We start from the raw sequence: 20428 nt of genomic DNA on the forward strand, positions 1-20428 counted from the left end.
GGCAATTAATTAATCCTACATCATTTAAATACTATAATGACATTTGGAAAGACCCACTGAATAATTTCAGTTTTGAGTGCTTTGTTTATTTTTAAATGTTTTTTTGTGATACATAGCATTTCCAGTTTTAGTTTATTCATAAACAATTTAGGCTGTTGGGGCTGTGTTAACACTGTCCTTCAATGAATTGTCATTTAGTAAATTGCCATATACATACCATGTCTTTGGCATCCATGAGCTAGGTTTAACCCTTTAAAACATTAGCCTGCATATGTATTCACACAGTGAGTGTGGGTACCACATGGACTTGAACCAGAAGCTCTTTGCAGAATCAGTAGCTGCAGTGACAGCTCCTGTCTTACCTTGGATGTAGAACCATAGAACCCCAAGAATTAATTTGCCTTTCTCTTTTGTCAGTGAGCTTTCAGTACTTTAACAATTTTCTTTTTTTTCCCTTATTTTTGGGGTGGAGATTTTTAATGTGTTTTTCTCAGTTTTAACCTTGTTATTCACTAGTACCTAGTAACCAAAGCAAAATTGATTTCTAGAGCTGGCTTACTTTTGCTTCTTTTATTTTCACGTGATGTTGTCTTCTCACAAGAGTGGGTTTAAATCCTGTCCACCTGGGTGTCACTCATTTTCCTATCACTGTTCTGATTCAGTTTTTTATATTTGTTTATAAGAAACATAAACTCCTAAGGAATATACCACATCTAGAAGTGCATCCTTTGTCCTTGAACAGGTGATTTGTCTCCAGACATACTTGCTTGCTAAATTTCTGATGTTTTTCTGTTGGGAGGGAAACAGAAGGTCTCAGTTTGACAGACAGTTTGAATGCCCAGCCACATCTTGTTGAGCTAGTTGTCCTTGCAGATACTTACAGAGACTGTGAAAGAAGCTGGATTTTGACCAGATCAGTCAATATCTTCTGATCTCCTCTGTGCCTTCTTTCAGTGCTTTTCAGAGCTTTGTTCACTTCCTATTAAATCCCATATCCTGGTCTTACCAGGACACACAAATTGTCTAGGACAGTTTGAAAATTTGGATTTTTGAAACTCTAGCTGTAATTTCAGGCAAGTTCTTCAGAATGACAATCCATACACAAGCAGTGTTTGTTACAAAGCTTTCCATCCTTGCACCGTCCAAAGCACCTTGTGTAACATGACAAAATCAAAATGGACATCTAGAGACCTGTAGTCTCTACTACACCTTTTAGGGTGGCCAGTTTATGGACAGGTACAGCAAGCTAATTATGAGGCAACACGGTCTCCCTCAGGTGTGATCTCATTGTCCTTCCAGAGGTCAGCAAAATCTTTGTCATCATGGAAAACTTTTGGAGCCAATGTGGCCAGTTCATGTCTCCAGAATAAAATGTTCGCATGTCATGTTACTCTTCTTACATGAATTAATATTTTACATTAAGGCATACAGTAGCAATAGCAGAATATGTCAAGTCATGGAAATGTTCTGTGAATGTTTCTAAGTCTCATATGACCAATTACTTCAAGTTGGTACTTACTGGTCTCTGTGAGTGGCAGATATTCTCCAATATCTCTGTGTTACTGGACAAAATCATAAATGTTTGATGCACAGTAACCAGGAGCTAGGCCACCTGTGTGTGGTTCAGTACTTGAAGGTAATATTTGAAATATCTAATATGCTGTTTTGTATCTTCTCACAATATTTGAGGATAAACCTTGCATTCCAACAAAACTTTAAAAAGCAGCATGGTGAAATTAGTTTTGCATCTCCTAAAGGCACATAAAAATATTTTGAGTAACAAGTATTTACTTTTGATTTAACAGTTGGAGGCCTTTGATTCTTTTTTTGCCAAGCGAGGGAGAAAAGCATTGAAAATTTTCTATCAAGAAGGAGATGCACCAGGAATAGGTAAATGTTTAGCAATATTAATATAGACAAATGTAATAGTGCATTGTGTTGCTCATTTTGTTTGATGTTTCACAGAAAAAAAATCTATTTTTCACTTGTTCAGAATTTTGCGACCTTTTACTCTAAGAACTGAAAATTAATATTTTAAATGCTTGTTTCAACACAAATTGTTTAGAAAAAAAATTCTCAATTTTAACAATTCTTGGGAGGAAGGATATAAAACATTCTCCTGAAATACTGAATTGGTTGTAACTTTTTCATATGAAAATTTTACCCCCAGTTCATTAGAAAGCACTTTCATAAAACCTGTCTGAATTCGCATTTATTATAAATATTTGAAATTTTTCCGTTTTCAGATGCTTGATAGAGAAGTAGAATTTAATGTCTGAATTCCCTAATGATTCTCTGATCACTGCACATGCTGTTCCCTTACCTACGTATATTAAACTATCAAATTGCATAGGATTATATCCACAGAGGACCCGAGGCTATTCATAGTCTCTATTTTCTCACTCAGACCTGACGTCTTGTTTGATAGGATGAATGTGAATAAACAAAGTACCTTAGTCACCAGCAAATTGTTCCAGAATGATAAGCCTGAACAAATTACCCTTTCTATGCAGTACAATGTGCCAAAATAGCTTTGTAAGATATATGGTATGTGTTTGGTGTACCTTTCTAATGGTGTAGTTAATTACAGTCGCAAATTCTGCTGGTTTTTGTTCTCTTACAAAAGAAGAAAATAAATTATTTATGCGTTCAGTTTTCTTTCCCTACATTGATTTAAGCATTTTATAATACCCTCACTTTTTAAAATAGTGAGATCTATGAAATTCCTTTTCAGAGTGTGGTCGGACAATTCCAGGTGCTGCAAAAGGAACTAAAGTGATGCAATTTTATGTGGACAAGGCACCAGACAAAATCATGGGACTATGCTTATTTTTTGTTCGTTGTAAGAATGACAGTGCCATAAATGAAAAAACTATACATGAGGTAGCTATTTTTTGTTTCATTATTTTTTTCAATATTGACACATACCTAAAATTACTGGTAACTGCATTTTTTGAATGTTAAGTTTTATCACACACTTTGCTCTCCATTTTCAGTGGACAATGGATAGTGGTATTGCTTCAGCAAATACTCAGGATATCTTGTGAATTTAATGTCTTACAGGATTCTTACTAAAGAAGTCAGCATTTAGATTAATTTCTTATTCTCCTTGTTGTTTCTGAAGCAGTTAAAGCCACTAAGTACATTTTAGTTGTGATGAAAATCTCTATAAACTACAAAGACACACAGAAGACTTTATTGCAAATACCAGGAGACAAAAAGTTTACCTGTACCGTTCTGTTTTACATGTCTTTGAATGTGCAAAACACACAGTTATCCTATGTAAATTATGTAGCATGAGTTTTTACAAGACAAATTCTTGGATAAGTGTAGGCTTTGTTCTTTTTTATAGCTACACATCTTAATACTCAGGCAGCACTTGAGGGACTGTGAATTGCAAAGAAACAGTTTTACATATATATCTTTTAATTAATATAATTTCAAATTCTTCAAACAGAAAATCCAATATTAATTTATATATTTTATATTAAAATATTCCATTCCTTTGGAGAACTAAGAAGGTGAAAGAGGAAAAGCATCATTAGAAGTGAGATACAAAATCTGTTTTTATCAGGAGTCTAAATATTGGTCGTAAATATTACTTTTGCATCAAGTTCCTTCCAAATACATTCCAAATACTGAAGAGATAAGGAAAAGCAATTTATGTTCTAGGAAGTTCGTTGCATGAAGTATGTTAATACTTGCTTACTTGAAAGACATTTAAAATAGTGGAATATTGAAAATAATCAGAACTTGTAAAGTTTAGTTTTGGGTAGTAGGAAAAAATTTAATCTCACCCAAAGTAATATACATTCGGTCAGATAACTGCTTCTAATATAATTTCAGAGATAAACACTCAGAGCACTTTTTACTCTTCATGCATTTCATGAATTAGTAGCTAATTGTGGGTGGGGACATTTTTCTACGATTTAAAAATTTCCAAACTCCTTGTATGACAGGGAAATAACTGAAGTTACAAAAGCATAACCTGACAGCCTTCTAGAACTCTATTAAATCATTATTTACTTCCATTTTTTAATGAGAACACCGTCTTATGGCCACATTGGAGGTGTATTTTTTAAAGATTTTCTCTCCTTAAATTAAAGTTTTAGTTGGAATATTGGAGCACTTTTGTAAAAATACGCTGAACTTAAAATACTGTTTCTAGATTAAGTTACTGCATTACTAACAATCATTTTGTTACAATGCAGGAGATCTTCTTTGGTGTTTTCGATGCCACTGAAGGACTCCTACGTGGCATTAAGAGTATGATAGAAAAGGTTTTTCTCCCTGCTATTCTCGCAACAAGTAACTGGGGTGCTTTAAGTGAGACCAAAGAGGATATAAAAGACAAACAGAATTTTCTGGAAACAATTAACAGATACCTTTCATTTTTAGAAGGTAAGCATTGCATTTAGGAAAGATACTAGAGCAAATCTATTTAAAGATTTCCGTTTAAAGGCAGTAGCATGTAGATAAGGTTCTTTTCACATTTTGCAAGAAAAATAAAATTATCAATTACTTGCATAATAAATACGTGGGTTGATTATTTTCTTGAGGAAATAGTGATATGTTACTTTTAAGGAGGATCACTGGATTTAAAACTAGAATTTTCTGCTTTATGTGAGTACAGTAAAGTGGCTATTATATTGAAGCAGCACTGAGTGCAGACATAAATATCTTGAAATTTAAATTACTTAGACTGGTAGAAATTTATTTTAAAGTCTTAATTGGTTTTATATTGTAACTTCCTTTTTTTCAGGTGCTGCAGCAAGCATTGAAGGAATTGTTGAGTTGAAAAAAATAGATCACATAAATTTTTCTGAGCTCCGATCCTTTGAGAAAATAGCTGCAGCGGCTGACAATTACGACACAGTTCGCCAACTAGAGGAAGTACTTATGATATGGTATAAACAAATTGAACATGTAAGTTGTTGTTTTAACACATCTATTCAGCGTGAATATAGATAGATGTTCATAAATGATATATGAGACTTACCTGTAGTTAGCCAAAAGCCTCAGCTGCTTCTCCACCTGAGTTAAGACAAGTGCTTTGCTTCTATGCACAAGTTAAGCAGATAGTCCTTATCCCTAGGAACTTACAGTCTAGCAAGAATAAGAGTTTCTGAACAATTAAGACAAAAAAGTAAGAAAAAGAGAACAGAAGGATGCAGGAATAATAACACTGGTGAGGACCACATATGTATATAGAACTTACCTAAATGTACATTGCCGGTGAAGTGTCTGCTGCCACTCGTGCTGTGAGATACTATTTCTAGAAAGATCTTTGACCAGGACCAGCAGCACATTTTTTGTCCTGCCTAAGTATTGCGTGGGAAGGTCTCAGTTATCCAAGAAATTAGTGTCTGAGACTTCCATGAAAAACACAGAATCCTTTGTCAAAATGAGAATCTGTGTAGACTGGGCATAATATGTTTAGTGTGTTTAGCTCACAAGAATAAAAATATAAAAGACATGTAAAAAGAACTGTCTGCATGTTTATCCACACAAAAATGGGTACCTTTATGAGTGATATTTAATATTTTCATTAAAGTAGCTCTTGAAGATTTTTACTAGTGAAGTTACATTTGGTGCATTTCAATTCATAGATTCTGATTAAAGAGAGAAATATAGGTATATGCTGATATTCACCCAGTTTATGACAGGAGTTGAAAATACATTTTAACTGCCTTAATTTCAGTTTAAGAATATGATTAAGTGCAATTCAGACTTAGGATGCTTTTCCAAATGGGAACTATTTTCATGTGTCATTAACTGCAAGCTTGTTCCTTATTAAATGAGTATCCTCAAGAGTGTTTCTTCTTTATAATGACTTGTCTATTCTCTGTAGTAGGCATTTGATTTTTTATTTTTTTTTTTAAATTGGTTGCAGGTTCTGATTGAGAGTAAGCAGATAAGGAAAGAAGCTAATGATACAGGTCCACTGACTGAACTGGAGCATTGGAAATATATGTCTGCTAAATTGAACTTTATTATCGAGCAGATCAAAGGACAAAACTGTAAAGCTGTCATTAGTGTTCTGAGAGTTGGACATTCTAAACTACTAAGGGTAATTATTTTTTCTTTTTTATATTTTTTTTACTATAGTCGGCAAATCTTATGTTTTCAGGGTTTTTTCATTGCATCTAAAAGAGATTTTCTGAGAATTAAAAGAGAAAAATTTAGGTATGACTGTGGTGTGCTTAAGGTATTAAGATAAAGCACAAGACATTACAGAGATACAGCCAAAATGATCATAAAATATATTATATATATAAAAAATATAATAACTTTTATTGCTTGCTTTGACAATGCCTTTTAAAAATTCATTTACCAAGGTTTACTTCTGGAAAATAAGTGCAAATTAAGGAAATAGTTCACTATGTATGAAGTTTTTACAGTACTGTTTTCCCACTAGACATGGCAAGAGTTAGATGCCAGAATCACAGATGCAGCTAATGAGTCAAAGGATAATGTGAAATACTTAAACACACTTGAAAAAGTTTGTCGGCCACTTTATACCACTGATGTTGTAAGTATGCCTTTCATAATTTTTTAAACATAGTTTAGGTGTTTACCTAGAATGCCCAGAGCAAAATAAATCTTCTTGTACTTGGTTTAAAGTGATATTTTCTGATTTACATTTCTGTTTTTCTATTTTCTTTCTAAATACCTGTCAAGCTAAATGTTGAAGCATTAGTTTATTTTATATATTACATAAAATATAGTATTTTAGAATAGGTATTTAATCAATAAACATAAATACATATGATTGCCTAGTAAGTCAGTCCTGTTACCAATATTATTCTAAAAAGCAATTAAGCAAGGTACATATTTTATAATACAAGAATCTAAAAGTACGCCTTCCACTGAAAATTCCATATGTGTCAGTGAATGATCACATAGCTGAAACCAAAATTTCAGTTGTAGAGACAATAATGAAACCTAATGAGGTCCTAAACGGGTAAAATAATGTTTTAATATCAAATATAGTATTAGCTGCATCTATTTGCAGAAATACCAGCTAGTCAGCATTTAAATAATTACTTGTAAATGTACACTATTTGACCCTAGTTCAAGATATTATTTAATTTTATTAAATAAAATTTAATTATTTAATAATGGTGTAGGAACCATTAATTATTATAACAGGTGAATTTTTCTAATGATTGTTGCAGAATAGGATGAAAGGAGGAAGTACTCTAGAAAAATAATGCTCTTTTGTTTTAAAGTGCTTTGTGTTTTGGTCCTATGTGCCTCCTGTCCTTTGTCAGGAAGTGTTGCATTTCTTTTGAACCTCTAGCAGCTTAGAATCCTATGAAGTTCGAACTGAGGGGAAGCAAGAAGACTGATAATATATGACATAGAGCTGATATTGCATGTAATAGTATAAGAGACAAGTATGATTAACAGTATTAGTAACCTGTTTATCTTCATCTCTTCAAAGTATCACTAGAGGGAGCCAGGTACCAGGCCATAACGATGAGCTACTTCGTAGGTGTTATGAAGACAAAAATTCTTTTTATCACAAACACTCCATTTCTGGGTGGAAACCCATTGAAGAGTTCATAATTTTTCTAATATAAGATAGTTAACTACTGTTCTTTGTTTAGTCTGGAACAATTTGGATGTATCTGAATTTCTGTTTAATGTCTTTGAACGTGTTCCAGAGATCAAGTTAATTTAGGAAAGATTTTCTGTGGTGTTCCACTTAAAAAACAATGCTAAATATACCCTCGTTTAAAAAGAACTTCACTCTGTATTGAGTTGAATTCAATATCTGGTATGGAAAACCGTTTTATATATTAACGAATGAGGAATGGAATATATGCAGATTTAATATGATACTTAGTGTGTATATCATAAAATATGGCATTTTGTGTATGTAGTATCACATGGTGAGATTTGTAGCTGAAGTGGGTTAATATATGAAAATTCAGACTTAACATTTAACTTAAGGCTTTGAATCAAAGAAATTTCTGTACAGTCCGGTATTCAGTGTTTTATTTTTTGTCAAGAATTGAAAAAGAAAACCGATAGACTCAGAGTCTCCTGATTCCATTTCAGGAGTGGTGGTGGTGATGAACAATGTGGACACAGGTGATTGGTTTTATACTGTATAGCATTTCTTTCACACTCCTGCTAAATGCAAATGCCTGCTATATCTACCCACAGTATAAGTTTACTTTGAGTTTGCAACCCAAAGTTAGTTCCAGGAGCGTGATTTCTCCATTGAGGGGTGACAGCCAAAATTACTTTTCTTGATGTTGTGAATTACATTTTGACAAGCCCCTGATAATGTTAAGTATTATAATTTTTTACCTCTCTTCTCTTTTTTTTTCTCCCAAATACTTCAGAAGTGATTGAGTTGCAGAGTACTTGTAATTCCACAGTATGATTTTAACAACATGAACACTGATTACATGAAATATGTGAATTATTTAGGTGTTTCATATGATAGTTGAATGAATTAGGCATTTGTTAATGAAACTAACATTGGAACAATTATTCTATTAGTTTTATGAAAGGTCTGAATTAAACATTTCATGTAAAGATTGTTATCACAATGAAATTACATAAGTATATTTAGCAGCTCTACTTGAAGGAAAGCAAAAGCATTCATCACAGACAACTGCTGTGAGCTGCTAGAAAAATACTTCTGACTGTGGCAAAAAATGCAAGCTGTACTTTTTGAATCGGTTTTCAGTTTCGTTCATCAAAATAGCATATTAAAATAATTCATAACTTATAATACCTTTAATCTGATTTCTTACCAACCAGTCAAGTATTTTTATTGTTCTTATTACTTGAGGTTTGAAATATTATTGAGCATGGTTAGTTTTTTTCTTTTACAAGAAACCTTTTGTTGAAATGACATGGCATTTTATAGATTGGTTCATGTGATTTAGGAAAAAATATAAATTAAAAGTTGTCAATAGAATAGAAATATATTTGCTACGAATAGGAAGTAAAATTTTTCTCAAAACTCTGCTTTAAGGTATCAATGACACATGGAATACCAAATTTGATAAAGGCTGTACAAATGATTCATGGTGTTTCAAAATATTACAATACTTCTGAGAGAATGTCATCACTGCTTATAAAGGTAAATATATTAAGCAAAATGTTAATTATAAAAAATATGTAATTTTCCAGAAGAGAAATTTTGTTTGAATCAGGAGAACATTTGTTAAAAAATTATAATAAATTGTGGAGGTCTATATGGGAATAGAAGAGAACTCTGTTGATCAGGCAAAGATTAGACTTGGATTACAGACTTGTCTTCTGGAAGGAACTTTGTTGTTATTCTTGGTTCAACAATGTCAGGGGTTTTTTTATGTTCTTGATTAATCTTCTGACCTGAATTACTCTGATCAGTTGTTTCCCAAATCACAGACTCCACAGAGATTCTTTTATTATCAGCCTCGAAGACCTAATTTGGCAGATGGCCATCAATCTGACCAGGCCATTCCTCTAAAAGGCGTGAAAGACAAAAGGTTCCTGTTTTCTGAAGTCATACTTGAAAAGTTAATTAAACTTCAGGTCATAAACTTTTCCACTTTAAAACGGAAACTAAGACAGGTTACGTGTTTATACTTATGTCTTTTGCAGAATCCAGGTATTCACTGCATGAAAAACTGTTTTGGATAATGGTTTTATAGCAAAGAAAAACTTTATAACTAAAACACACACCGCCACTGAGCATACAGAGGAAATTCACAGTGATCCTCACTACACAACTTTGTTTTTTTTTTTTTCTTTTTAACACTCCAGAGTTTAATGTCAAGTTTTGTTACACTTCAATTTGAATTAGTATATTAAGAAATACATGCTCTTTTGAGGCCGTATTTATTCATGGCTGGGGCTGTTTTCCATATATCATAGGTTAGGTATATATTGCCTGTCATATAGTGGTTTTTTACATGTTTGTGTATTTACTCTTGCTAGTGTCTGTTATTTAATGGTCCAAAGGAGTGTGCATTTTAGTACAAAGGCTAACAACAAACTGGTTACATGAGGCTGTGCCAAGAAATAACAAGGAAAAATCTCTATTTTATTTCAGCGGTTTAAGGTCCCCCTTACCGTTGGTTTCCACTTAATGATCACGAGAGGTGACATCCTATCTACAACTTCATCAGTCATTTTGTTACAGTTTGAGACTGCCTTTGGTGTGGTACTATTCAGTCTTTATTCAGTTAGGGATTCTTAAGACCTGCTTTACAGTACTCTAATGTCAGAAGAACTGGTTTGAATTGTCCATGTTACTTAATAGACAAAAAAATTATCTACCTCTAGCTGTTCTCTGTGATACATCTTCTATATCTGCACATACTTCTCTCTCTTTCTGTCATTACTAAATTTGGAGTTTTGTGGTTGAGAAGTGGAAGAATCTTTTCTCCTTTTTATAGGCATGGGAAACCAAGGTAAAGACATACTGCTAGGATAGCAAAGTCTTCAAGGGCAGTCTTTAAATAAGGATGCACATGCTGCAAAGTAAAGATGACAATGTAGGGGAAGAATAGTTGGAATTAAAGAAATTCTTTTTGTTCTTGAATTAGGATTGAAAACCTTCTGTGTTTATATATATGTATTGTTGAACTTAGAGGACTTACAAATATGTCCTGGAACTTAAACGCATTTCTGAGAGTGTTCTTGGGGTTTTTATAGGGCATTTGTTATGCCTATTGCATATAACATTTAGCTGCTCTTATTCCCAAAAGCAAAATTTATTCAAAATCTGATAGTACTAATACATGCATGTGGGAATTTTGTTAGATTTTGTGAAACAGGAAAATTTCCTATTAAGCTTGAGACCTACTTTGTTTTTTTGTCTAGGTTACAAATCAGATGATCATAACATGTAAAGCCTATATTACAGATGGAGGCTTGTCTCAGGTCTGGGAACAGGAGACATCAACAATCACTGAAAAAATTAAGGTTCGTATTTTGGTGTTTTATTATTTACCTATCAAACCTATTGATTACCTGTTGATATCAGAAGGAAGTTCATATCAATATGTATTAAATGCTTCACATCTTTGCTCTTTTATTTCATGATGCTTCAAATATTTTCCCAATTCTTAACCCATTGGCGTTGTTGAAATTAGAATGGCCTCATCTTTATCAGTGTAGTCTGTTATTGATCCTGGAATTGGTATCTTCACCATATGTGCAGCCAAGGAATTTTTCCATCCTGCGTAATCCACATTCTTCCCTCTTGAGGAAGAGAGGACATGGGAGAGGGGATACTTTTGGTATGGTACCATCTTCCTCTATCATGGGGAACCTGGTATTTGAATAGGTATGACATTGTTACAGTAGTTCTTACCAATACAAGGTTTTCTTAACATATCATGAAAGTTCATTGCTAAGATAGTCTTCCTCTTCTTCATCTGATGGTGACCTATGAAGAACAAATCAAACGCATGCAGTGTGCCGGGGCAAAATGTGCAGCTGTGGGGTTACTGCTTGCCAATGCTGACATCATTTCCACCTTCTCCTTTATCAGACCTCAGCTCCTGAGTTCCTAATGTACCCAAAAAGGCATAGAATTTCATAGTCCCTTAAAAATTAGGTCCAGAGGTAAAAAAGAAAATGTATTTAAATATATCTCTTCTGACTGACAGGATGATCTGATACTAACAATTCATCTGTTTCAATGAGGAAATCTTGAGGCTGGTGTACAGCTGACAAGCCCTCATTATTCAATGAGAGAAATATACACCCAGTTTCAAATCATGTTGATCAGTGTTCATTCTAGTATTTGTATATTTTTGAAGATCTGAACATTTTTTACAATGAGGACTTTTTTCGATTTCCTGTAATTCATAGCCACTTGTTTTATATATACCTGCATATTCAGACAGCCTGGTAACTTCCAGTATATGTGATAAAATCTGCTTTCTGTTTGACAAGAACTAGCAGAAAAGTTTGTATTCCAGTGACTATAGACTTCACATTTCTCACATTTCTCATCAGTCACAGTTTTTACATCTGATAAGGTCTTAGTGTAGAACTCTTTGTTGAGGGGGCCCCCATCCCCAAAGGAACAAGACTGTGACCATCACTCTGATGTTGAAATTGCAACAATCAAGTCTTGTCGCTGGATCCATGGGTGGTGATACCTTTCTTCTCTACTATCTACTCTTGTCACTTCCTTCTCTTTCTTTCTTTTCCTTGTATATTTTCTTTGTGATATTTTTACAGAAAGGAACCAGAAAGGCTGCATACCTTCTTTCTACTGCAACCAAATTGTTTTCAGAATAAACTTGCCACATATATTCATCAGTCATTCAGTGTTGTTTTACTCTAATCCACCCCAAAGGATCTATAAACAAGAATGTCAGTGACCCTGTCTCAGAGGTAGAAGTCTTAAAATAATCAACTGATTCTTCAACATCCCTTTAATTCAGACTTGTCAACATACATTAATTTGAATAACCAATTTCTTTTAAGTCCTCTGAGAGTTCCAAAGAGACTACTCTGTTATGCCACATTCTGTTCTTACTCAGCGGACAGTCTGACCTTTCTTAATTAAGTTAATGGCTTTTCTTGCTCATTCTGTTCATTTGGACATCTCCAAATGCCTCATTTAGAGCAGAAGCCATCATCTGCTCTTTGCAGGCCTCTAAACCACTACTTACTTTAACACGAACTAAAACTTTCCTCTTCTTTTTTTGGTGACTCATTTCCCAATGTTACATCTTTTACTGTACTGTACTATTGCGTTTCGTATGTTGCAAACATTTGCTACAGATGCAGAAAGAAAACCACTGTATGTAAGTCGTTACTGCCTGTAACTAGATTCAGTGATAATTAACCACTTTGGAATGAGAGTTGGTTTGAGTTCTCTAGTCTCTCACCCATAAACATAGCGTAATGAGTATGGTATTTATTCCTTCACTTTTTAGGACTGCACATGTCTGTTGAAAGAATATCAGAAATGCTTTCATGAAGCTAAGCAAGAGATTTTGGAAACTCTGGGAGAAAAGGCATTTGAAGTATCAGAAATGTACATTTTTGGAAGATCCGAAGCTTTTTGTAGGAGATTAGAAAAAGTGAGTGTACTGTGTGCTGTTATTATTGGTAAAGAAACACCTCTCCAAAGAGCAGTTTACAAAGTGGACACTTGTCAGCATACATGCTCCTAATGATCTTGTAAAGGAGTTTGTAACTCTTTGTTGAGAGAAACTAGGTACTTCCACAAAGTCAACTCAGTACTTCAGCAATTACCTCACAATTGCCTTCTGCGCTTGTCAATTTGTCTCTGTTAGTGTGGAGAGAAATAACCTAATTATCTAGACTTACATCATTATTGTAGGAGGTTTAAAATTATGTGAAAAATAACACACCTTTGCTTTTTTGAATGGTATCCTGTTACTGCTAAATACAATTTTTCAGATGATTCTGCTCTTTGGTGTGGTCTTAACATTCAGCTTGGTAATCCAATGAAGAGATTTTAAACTAACATTGATAGAGTTTGTGTGGAAAAGGTAATAGATGCTTCTTGTGCAGAATAAGGTCAGACTAGGGATAAGGCAATAATGGGGCAGTCATCGCAGCATAGGAATTCCGTGAGTCTTTGGTGCATTTCCTCATCATGCAGTATACATACTAATCTGTAGGATTGTTTTTTTTATTCTTTGAATTATCTTTTTGTTATCAGTATGTATATGTCATGTTTTAACTCTTTCCACATAAAAAATAAATCCCCTATCACAAAGAAGAACAATGATTATTTTACTTTGTGTTGGGTTGTAGTGAGAACTGATTTGAAAACTGAATTAACAATGCTTTGTTGAAGATACTTGATTCAGAAGCTCAGAAACTACACATTTGTGAATGCCGTAGTTAGAGAAGTGACTGTTGTTTATTTTATTTTACTCATGTTTTAGTTTATAGAGGAAGTAACAAATAATTTGTTATGAGCATGAATATAATGTCTATATTTCAGATTACAGAGATGATAGCTGTAGAGAAAACTTTTAGTGCACTGAGCCTGTGTGCAATTGAAGGTATAGATCTTATGGCAGTAAAATTCAAAAATATCTTCCACATATTTCAAAAGAAACAATATGACGTCCTTGATCCACAAAACACAGAATTTGATGTGGATTTTGTGAAATTCATGACAGAAGTTGAACGTTTAGAGGTAAGTAGTATTGCTACCTATAATTTAATCATGGAAGAATCTCATCACTACTTGCTCAGTATCAAACTGAGTGTCAATGAGACTTTGGATTGTGAATAGGCTATGCTGTTGTTCTTCCAACGAACAGGAGTTTGTGTTTGTCTGGAGGGAGGTTTTTTCCATTCTTTCTTCTACTTTCAAAGAAAGGTGTAAAATATATCAAAGAATCCTCACTGATGATTGTCACTCTGCAGCCAAAATGAAAAAATCATGAGACCTGAGAGAATGATCTGCATGGATGCCATTTATTAGCCTGGAGAAACACAGTTAGATTTTGGGCAGAACAAAGCTGCAACTGATTTATTTCATAGAATTGTATGACATTTTAAGAGATTATTTGACTGAAACTAGCTATTCATTAGTTGTATTAAGCATGGACTGGTGAAGGCTGCTATTTTGTGCTTTAAGCAGTAACAGTTTCAAATGTTAAGACAATATCAGGCATCAAAATAGTATTCTATGACCAGAAAAAGCATACTAAATTATATATTCTTTAGACACAGCTACAGACCTTTATGCGTACCTGTTTTGGGAGAATTTTGTCTTCACAGAACTCACTTCAGTTACTTCAAAGGTATTGGCAACTATGTTTTCAGATATTTTAAACTGACTTCAAATTATTGATTAGCATGATTTAAGTAACACAGCTATTTTAGAACAAAGGGCTTAATCGACAATTTTTCATTACTGATGTTCTGAACCACTTAATAATCATGAAATATATATCGTAGCTTTCCTATGTGAATCAATATATTCTGTTTCTTAATTTCATTAGATTATTTTGTATATATGAGAGGATACTAAAGGAAAAACCTAAAGAATTACAACACAACAACAAAAATACCCAGCAAGGCAGAAATTTTCAGCTTACTTGAAGTTGCTCAAAGCAAAGTTTTCTGAATTCAGAAGCATTTCCTAGATTTGTGCTTCTTTTACTTTATGTAATGTTCATATACTCCAAAATAAATTAAAAAAATTATTTGTGTTTTAGGAATATAATTTTGGGTACTAATCTTTAATACAGGTTTCAAAATCTGAATATGCCATGCCTTCAAGAAGAAACAGTACGTACAGCTGGTTGTATTCTTCAACATTATGTAGCAGAACTTGAAGCTACTAAAAAGGTATTTCATTTCTTTTCAATAAATTGTAAACATCATGTTAAAATAGGCGCAAGTATTTTAATATGAATTTTTATTTATTCTGCCTATTTCACTAATTGACTATCAATTATCATACTTCCTGTTACAGCAAACAGACCTTAGTGTATGGGAAACACAATAAACATGCTTTTGAAGGCAAATATGTAATCACAATTTTACTTTTTAAACCAAAATATTTTCTGTTATTCCTTCATCAATTAAATTTTAAAAAAGTGTTCTCTACTCGCTGTGTACATTACTTGCATATGCCTGTTAGTTTTTTTTATTATATGAGATCTCTACAGTTAATTTGCATTTATAAGTTGCTATTATCGAAGCTGTGACAACATAAAATACATGTAAAATGAAGTTAAATTGTGTTTATGTTGATTATAAAGTAATATTTCATGATTTGTGTGGTGCACCATGACTGTAGGATGAGAATTAACTTCTGGTGACTGTTCACATAACTTGGTTGTAATCTTTTAGAGAAGAATTGATCTAACCTGACTTTATTTGTCTGTAAAATAAACATCTGCCTTGGAACTAGAGGTCTAAACTCCCTTTCTACTTGAGAAAGAAGAAAGTATTCTAGAGTTGGTTAATCTGATTCATTTCACGTAGTAACATGAAGATTTAAATAATTCCCTCCAAATGGCCATTTTCTTCAATGAGTATAAAGGGAATCTGGAAAACCAGACTGATGAAAAATTTTTTTGAGATGTTTACATTTTGTGAGATCAATGACACAAGTTGACAAGAGGAGCCAAGTGTCTATAAACTCTGCACTTATTAGAAAATGATTCCTCCAAACAGTGTCTTAAAATTGTAGCCTAGCAAAGCTGCTCTGAACTACTCTTTACAGTGTCCTTTCTCTACCTACACACTGTATATAACACTTCCTGAACCTGTAATTACTGGCTCAATTTAAATAAAATATTTACCGCAGCACTGCCTGCTCAAAAAATCATGTAGCCTACCCCTGGCTGTTTTCTCCAGGGAAAAAACCCAACAAAACTGGCTATATTTTCTGAGAGGGTTTCATCCAGGTCAGCTCCTCTCTTAAGTTCACTGTGAAGCTACTTGGATTTCTTTTGTTGGGACTGTGCAGGAGACAGTGTAGGGTTAAGAAGACATACCAGTAAGTGAAGAGTTGTGTCATCACAGAGTCTGTGTTGTCACAGCGTGAGTTTTGATGCTGCAAATTAGGTGGATACAAATACTCCTTTCTTCTGTTGAAGAATATGTCTCAATTATACTGATTAGCTCTAGTTATTTATTAGGTGTTATTGGATTGTTTTTATCTTTGCCAAGAAAATTATTTCTATAAAAAGTTGCTCCCACTGCAATACTGGTTCTAAAGTGATTGACTAATTTGTCAATGCAAATTTTGTATGAGATCATTTTAGGCCAACTTTTTTTTACTCTAATATAGCCATTCGGTGAGGAGGAGCCATTTTTTTTTCTCATCTTGGGCACAAATAAAAGCATGGGCTGCTTACCCAGGAGTATCTAAGTGCATATTGATTAGAAGTTTGTAGCAAAGTGCATATCATAGAATCCTAGATTATCCTGATTTGGAAGGGGCCCACAAGAATCAGTGAGTCCAACATATGTTAGCTAATAGTCAGATGCATGTGACCAAAGAAAAACGTTGACATTTCTATTCAGGTAAAACTCTCAGTTAACAATATAGCTTAGACCTCTCCTAATGCCAGTTCCCAAGCAAAGGAGGAAAAGCCTCACAAGGGTTCTCCCAAAAACACTTCCTTAAACAGCTTGCTTTCACAGCAGATGGCTCTAAAGTCACATAGCTGCACTTGTCAGGCTTGGTTTAAATGCTGGCTGCTCAGCTCCTAGGCTTGCAATGCCTTCTGGTGTACTTGGAGCTCTGTCATAATTAAGGACAGCTAAAAACCATCATGAGTTAATGAAGAACGGAGACTTACTGGCAGTGATACCAATGTGTCCACCTCAGAAACGTAGCAAGTCGAGGAAGAAATATGTTTTTCTCTCCATGAACTGCTGTGTGCCTCCACACAAATTTAGTCTCTTTGGGAGGAGGAAGAAATTGTGGTACCAGAGAAAACAATTTAACATTACAACAAATTTTTTTAATCCATGTGTTTAATGATATTGTTCTTACTGTAGCTTTACCAAACTCAGAAACATGACCCTCCTCTGGCTCGAAACATGCCACCTATTGCAGGAAAGATATTGTGGGTGAGGCAGTTATTCAGAAGGATAAACGAACCAATCAACTATTTCCATGTAAGTTGATGTGAGGAAAAATTAGGTGTTTTGTGTAACAGTGAACTGTCTTACTTCAGCAGAGTGATTATAAAGTTTCTGGCTATGATAATGTGTCTTGTTATATGCTAGGCAACATGTTTAATTGTATAGGAGTACTGCTCTGCAGTAACCATTGCTGTAGATCCAAGATGTCATGTTAGAATAGAACAGACTAGACTATTTCAGTTGGAAAGAATCTACAATGACCATCTAGTCCAACTGCCTGACCCATTCAGGCCTGACCAAAAGTTAAAACATGCTGTTAAGGGCATTGTCCAAAAGCCTCTTAAACACTGACAGGCTTGGGGCATTGACCACCTTTCTAGGAAATCTATACCAGTGTTCGATCATCCTCTCAATAAAGAAATGCTTCCTAATCTCAAGCCTGAACCTCCCCTCACTTTGAACCATTCCCACACATGCTATGACTGGATCCCAGGGAGAAGATCTCAGCCCTTCCCTCTCCACTTACCCTCCTCATGGAGCTCTAGAGAGCAAGGAGGTCTCCCTCAGCTTCCTTTTCTCCAGACAAGCTCCAAGTCCTCAGCTGCTTTCTCATTCCTTCCAACCCTTACATCAGCTTTGTTGCCGTTCTCTGGATGCATTTAAGGACCTTCTTAATCTGTAGGGCCCAGAACTGCACGCAGTGCTTTCCTGTTTCCCTCAGATGTGAACATGAATCATCTGATCTGCTCCAAATAGGCATAAGTATCATTACTGATTAAAAAAGGAAACTTTTACAATAAGTTTTTAGTTATTCAATTTTGAGTAAAACTGAGCATCTACTTCACTATGAATTGCATGTATTTATCACAGTATAATAAAGTAATTGCTCTTACCTGTGTTATTTAGTATTTATTCCTTACAAGATTTTACCGACTTTATTGCCCTATGAATTTGAATCATAAATACTGGATACAGTTTTTAAGAACTCTGTAAGTGTAATTCATAGTATTAGTTATATATAGTCAGTAGTTAAATTGAGAAAAATCCAAGTGGTATGGGGTTTTTTTGATATAGTTTTAATTTTAATGCACTGTTTTTTAATAGAAAAATTCAAATATCTTGGCAAGTCCGGAAGGTAAAGCAGTTGTTCAATCATACAACAAACTTGCGTATGTATTGGTGGAATTTGAGGTAGTCTATTATAATGCATGGATGAAGGAAATGTCGCAATTAGAATATCGTAAGTAATTAAATATGTACTTGGCTTGTTTAAACTGTTATTGAATAGTGAGTTAACACAAATCCAATCAGATAGGTTTTTAAAGCCTCATTTACCCTTAAAATGTGCAAATTATTCATGAGTCAATTAGCAGGCTCAGTAATACAGTCGTGTTGCCTTACTGACCTTGAAACTTGATTTTGATACAGAGGATTGCAGATCTGGCACGCTGTTTGACAGATGACTGCAAACAGTAGTGATACAAATTTAAGACACAGATAATTTTGGTATTGAAATTTTTATGTGTACTATTTAATAATTCTTCCTGTTTTCTTTCCACTATAATAATTTATACAGTTGTATTATCCCAGTCCCTCTAAGGACAAGTATTACTTTATGCCTACAAATGTTTAATATTCAAGTGTTGTGTTTCCAGGTCCTTAGAAAATTAATTTCATAATTTTCTAATTTGAGCTCAGAAAAAATATGACACAAATAAGACTGGATCTGAGCCTTGTTTAGTTTATGATGAGAAAGGCAGAAAGCCAATATGGTGGAAGTCAGCTGTGTATTTTCTTTAACTGAAAAAAATGGGAAGCTATTTCACAAGTAACCATTCATACTTAATCCTTGTATAATAATATTACAAATCTGGGTTCCATAATAATTTATAGGACGGAAACAATTGTTTGTCTTAGAAACTGATATTAGAATGTCTTTACAGCCTTACAAGCCACAATATTTGTGCGTCATCCTAAAACCGAGAAGTTCCTGGTTAATTTTGATCCTCAAATTCCAGAAATTGTGCGAGAGACCAAATGTATGACAAAGCTAGGTCTGGAAGTACCGGAGCAAGCAGTAAAGATAGTAATGTTAGAAAATAAACTGAAGTCAACCAAGTTGCGCTTAGAGGTAAACTCGAAAAGTATCATGATTGCTGTTTAAAAAAAATTGAAAGAAAATCTGTTTAATCATACAATTTTTTCTGTAGTTATATAAGTACTAATGCTGGGTATGAGGTAGTTTAAAGTAAATTTGTGCAATGCACAGGTGGACATAGAGGATCTCATTTGAAACCCCCCTGCTAACTGCTGTGGGGGCTAGTAGATACACTTAAATATAAAAATATAAACTTCTTATACTCCATGGCAGGTTAAATATACTCTGCTGATGAAATAATTAAACGCACACAAAAAGTGTTCACTGTCTGAAAATCAGTAAAACAAAGTTTTATAGAGTTTTTCAGAAGGAAAGGTTGTAGTTAGTCTGGAATATTTTGAAAGTTGGTGAGCCAGAAAAACATGAAGAATTTTTCAGGTTTATCTGCCAGAGAAGTCACATTTCTGATGATTATTGTAGTATTTGCTATTGTAGTATTTTGAGAAGCCTATATCTTGTGGATGAGGTGTACCATACAAGATTTCTCACTGTGTGTGTACAGCATAAGACAAGATGATATTTTAAAATTGAGTTCATACGTGAATTTAAGTACGTAAAGCACATTATACTCAGTTTTAAGAGGGCATTGCAAGTTACAGTCATTAAATTCAAGCCTTCTTTAGCTCTAGAGAAAGATCATGCTTTGTCTGGCTTTGTGCATTAGGACAGTGTTGCTCAAAGGTGGCTTTCATTCTTCCT

The 20428-nt window shown here is 34.0% G+C and overlaps 1 protein-coding gene across 2 annotated transcripts in view; it reads left to right on the plus strand.

The window, feature by feature from the left end:
* DNAH8 (dynein axonemal heavy chain 8) overlaps window positions 1-20428 on the plus strand; it is a 128461-nt gene that overhangs the window by 2954 nt on the left and 105079 nt on the right. For both annotated transcript variants that reach the window (XM_027735071.2, XM_027735072.2), the window contains exons 4-18: window positions 1806-1890; window positions 2735-2883; window positions 4212-4401; window positions 4763-4926; window positions 5894-6070; window positions 6419-6532; window positions 8999-9106; window positions 10837-10938; window positions 12912-13058; window positions 13955-14152; window positions 14689-14765; window positions 15216-15315; window positions 17485-17604; window positions 18676-18811; window positions 19515-19702. In XM_027735071.2, coding sequence (XP_027590872.1) covers window positions 1806-1890; window positions 2735-2883; window positions 4212-4401; window positions 4763-4926; window positions 5894-6070; window positions 6419-6532; window positions 8999-9106; window positions 10837-10938; window positions 12912-13058; window positions 13955-14152; window positions 14689-14765; window positions 15216-15315; window positions 17485-17604; window positions 18676-18811; window positions 19515-19702 — 2055 coding nt within the window. The remainder of the gene's footprint in view (window positions 1-1805; window positions 1891-2734; window positions 2884-4211; window positions 4402-4762; window positions 4927-5893; window positions 6071-6418; window positions 6533-8998; window positions 9107-10836; window positions 10939-12911; window positions 13059-13954; window positions 14153-14688; window positions 14766-15215; window positions 15316-17484; window positions 17605-18675; window positions 18812-19514; window positions 19703-20428) is intronic.

The sequence above is a fragment of the Pipra filicauda genome, unplaced genomic scaffold (assembly GCF_003945595.2).
Source record: "Pipra filicauda isolate LSUMZ 115617 unplaced genomic scaffold, ASM394559v2 scaffold72_size3293161_pilon, whole genome shotgun sequence".
Taxonomy (NCBI): Eukaryota; Metazoa; Chordata; class Aves; order Passeriformes; family Pipridae; genus Pipra; species Pipra filicauda.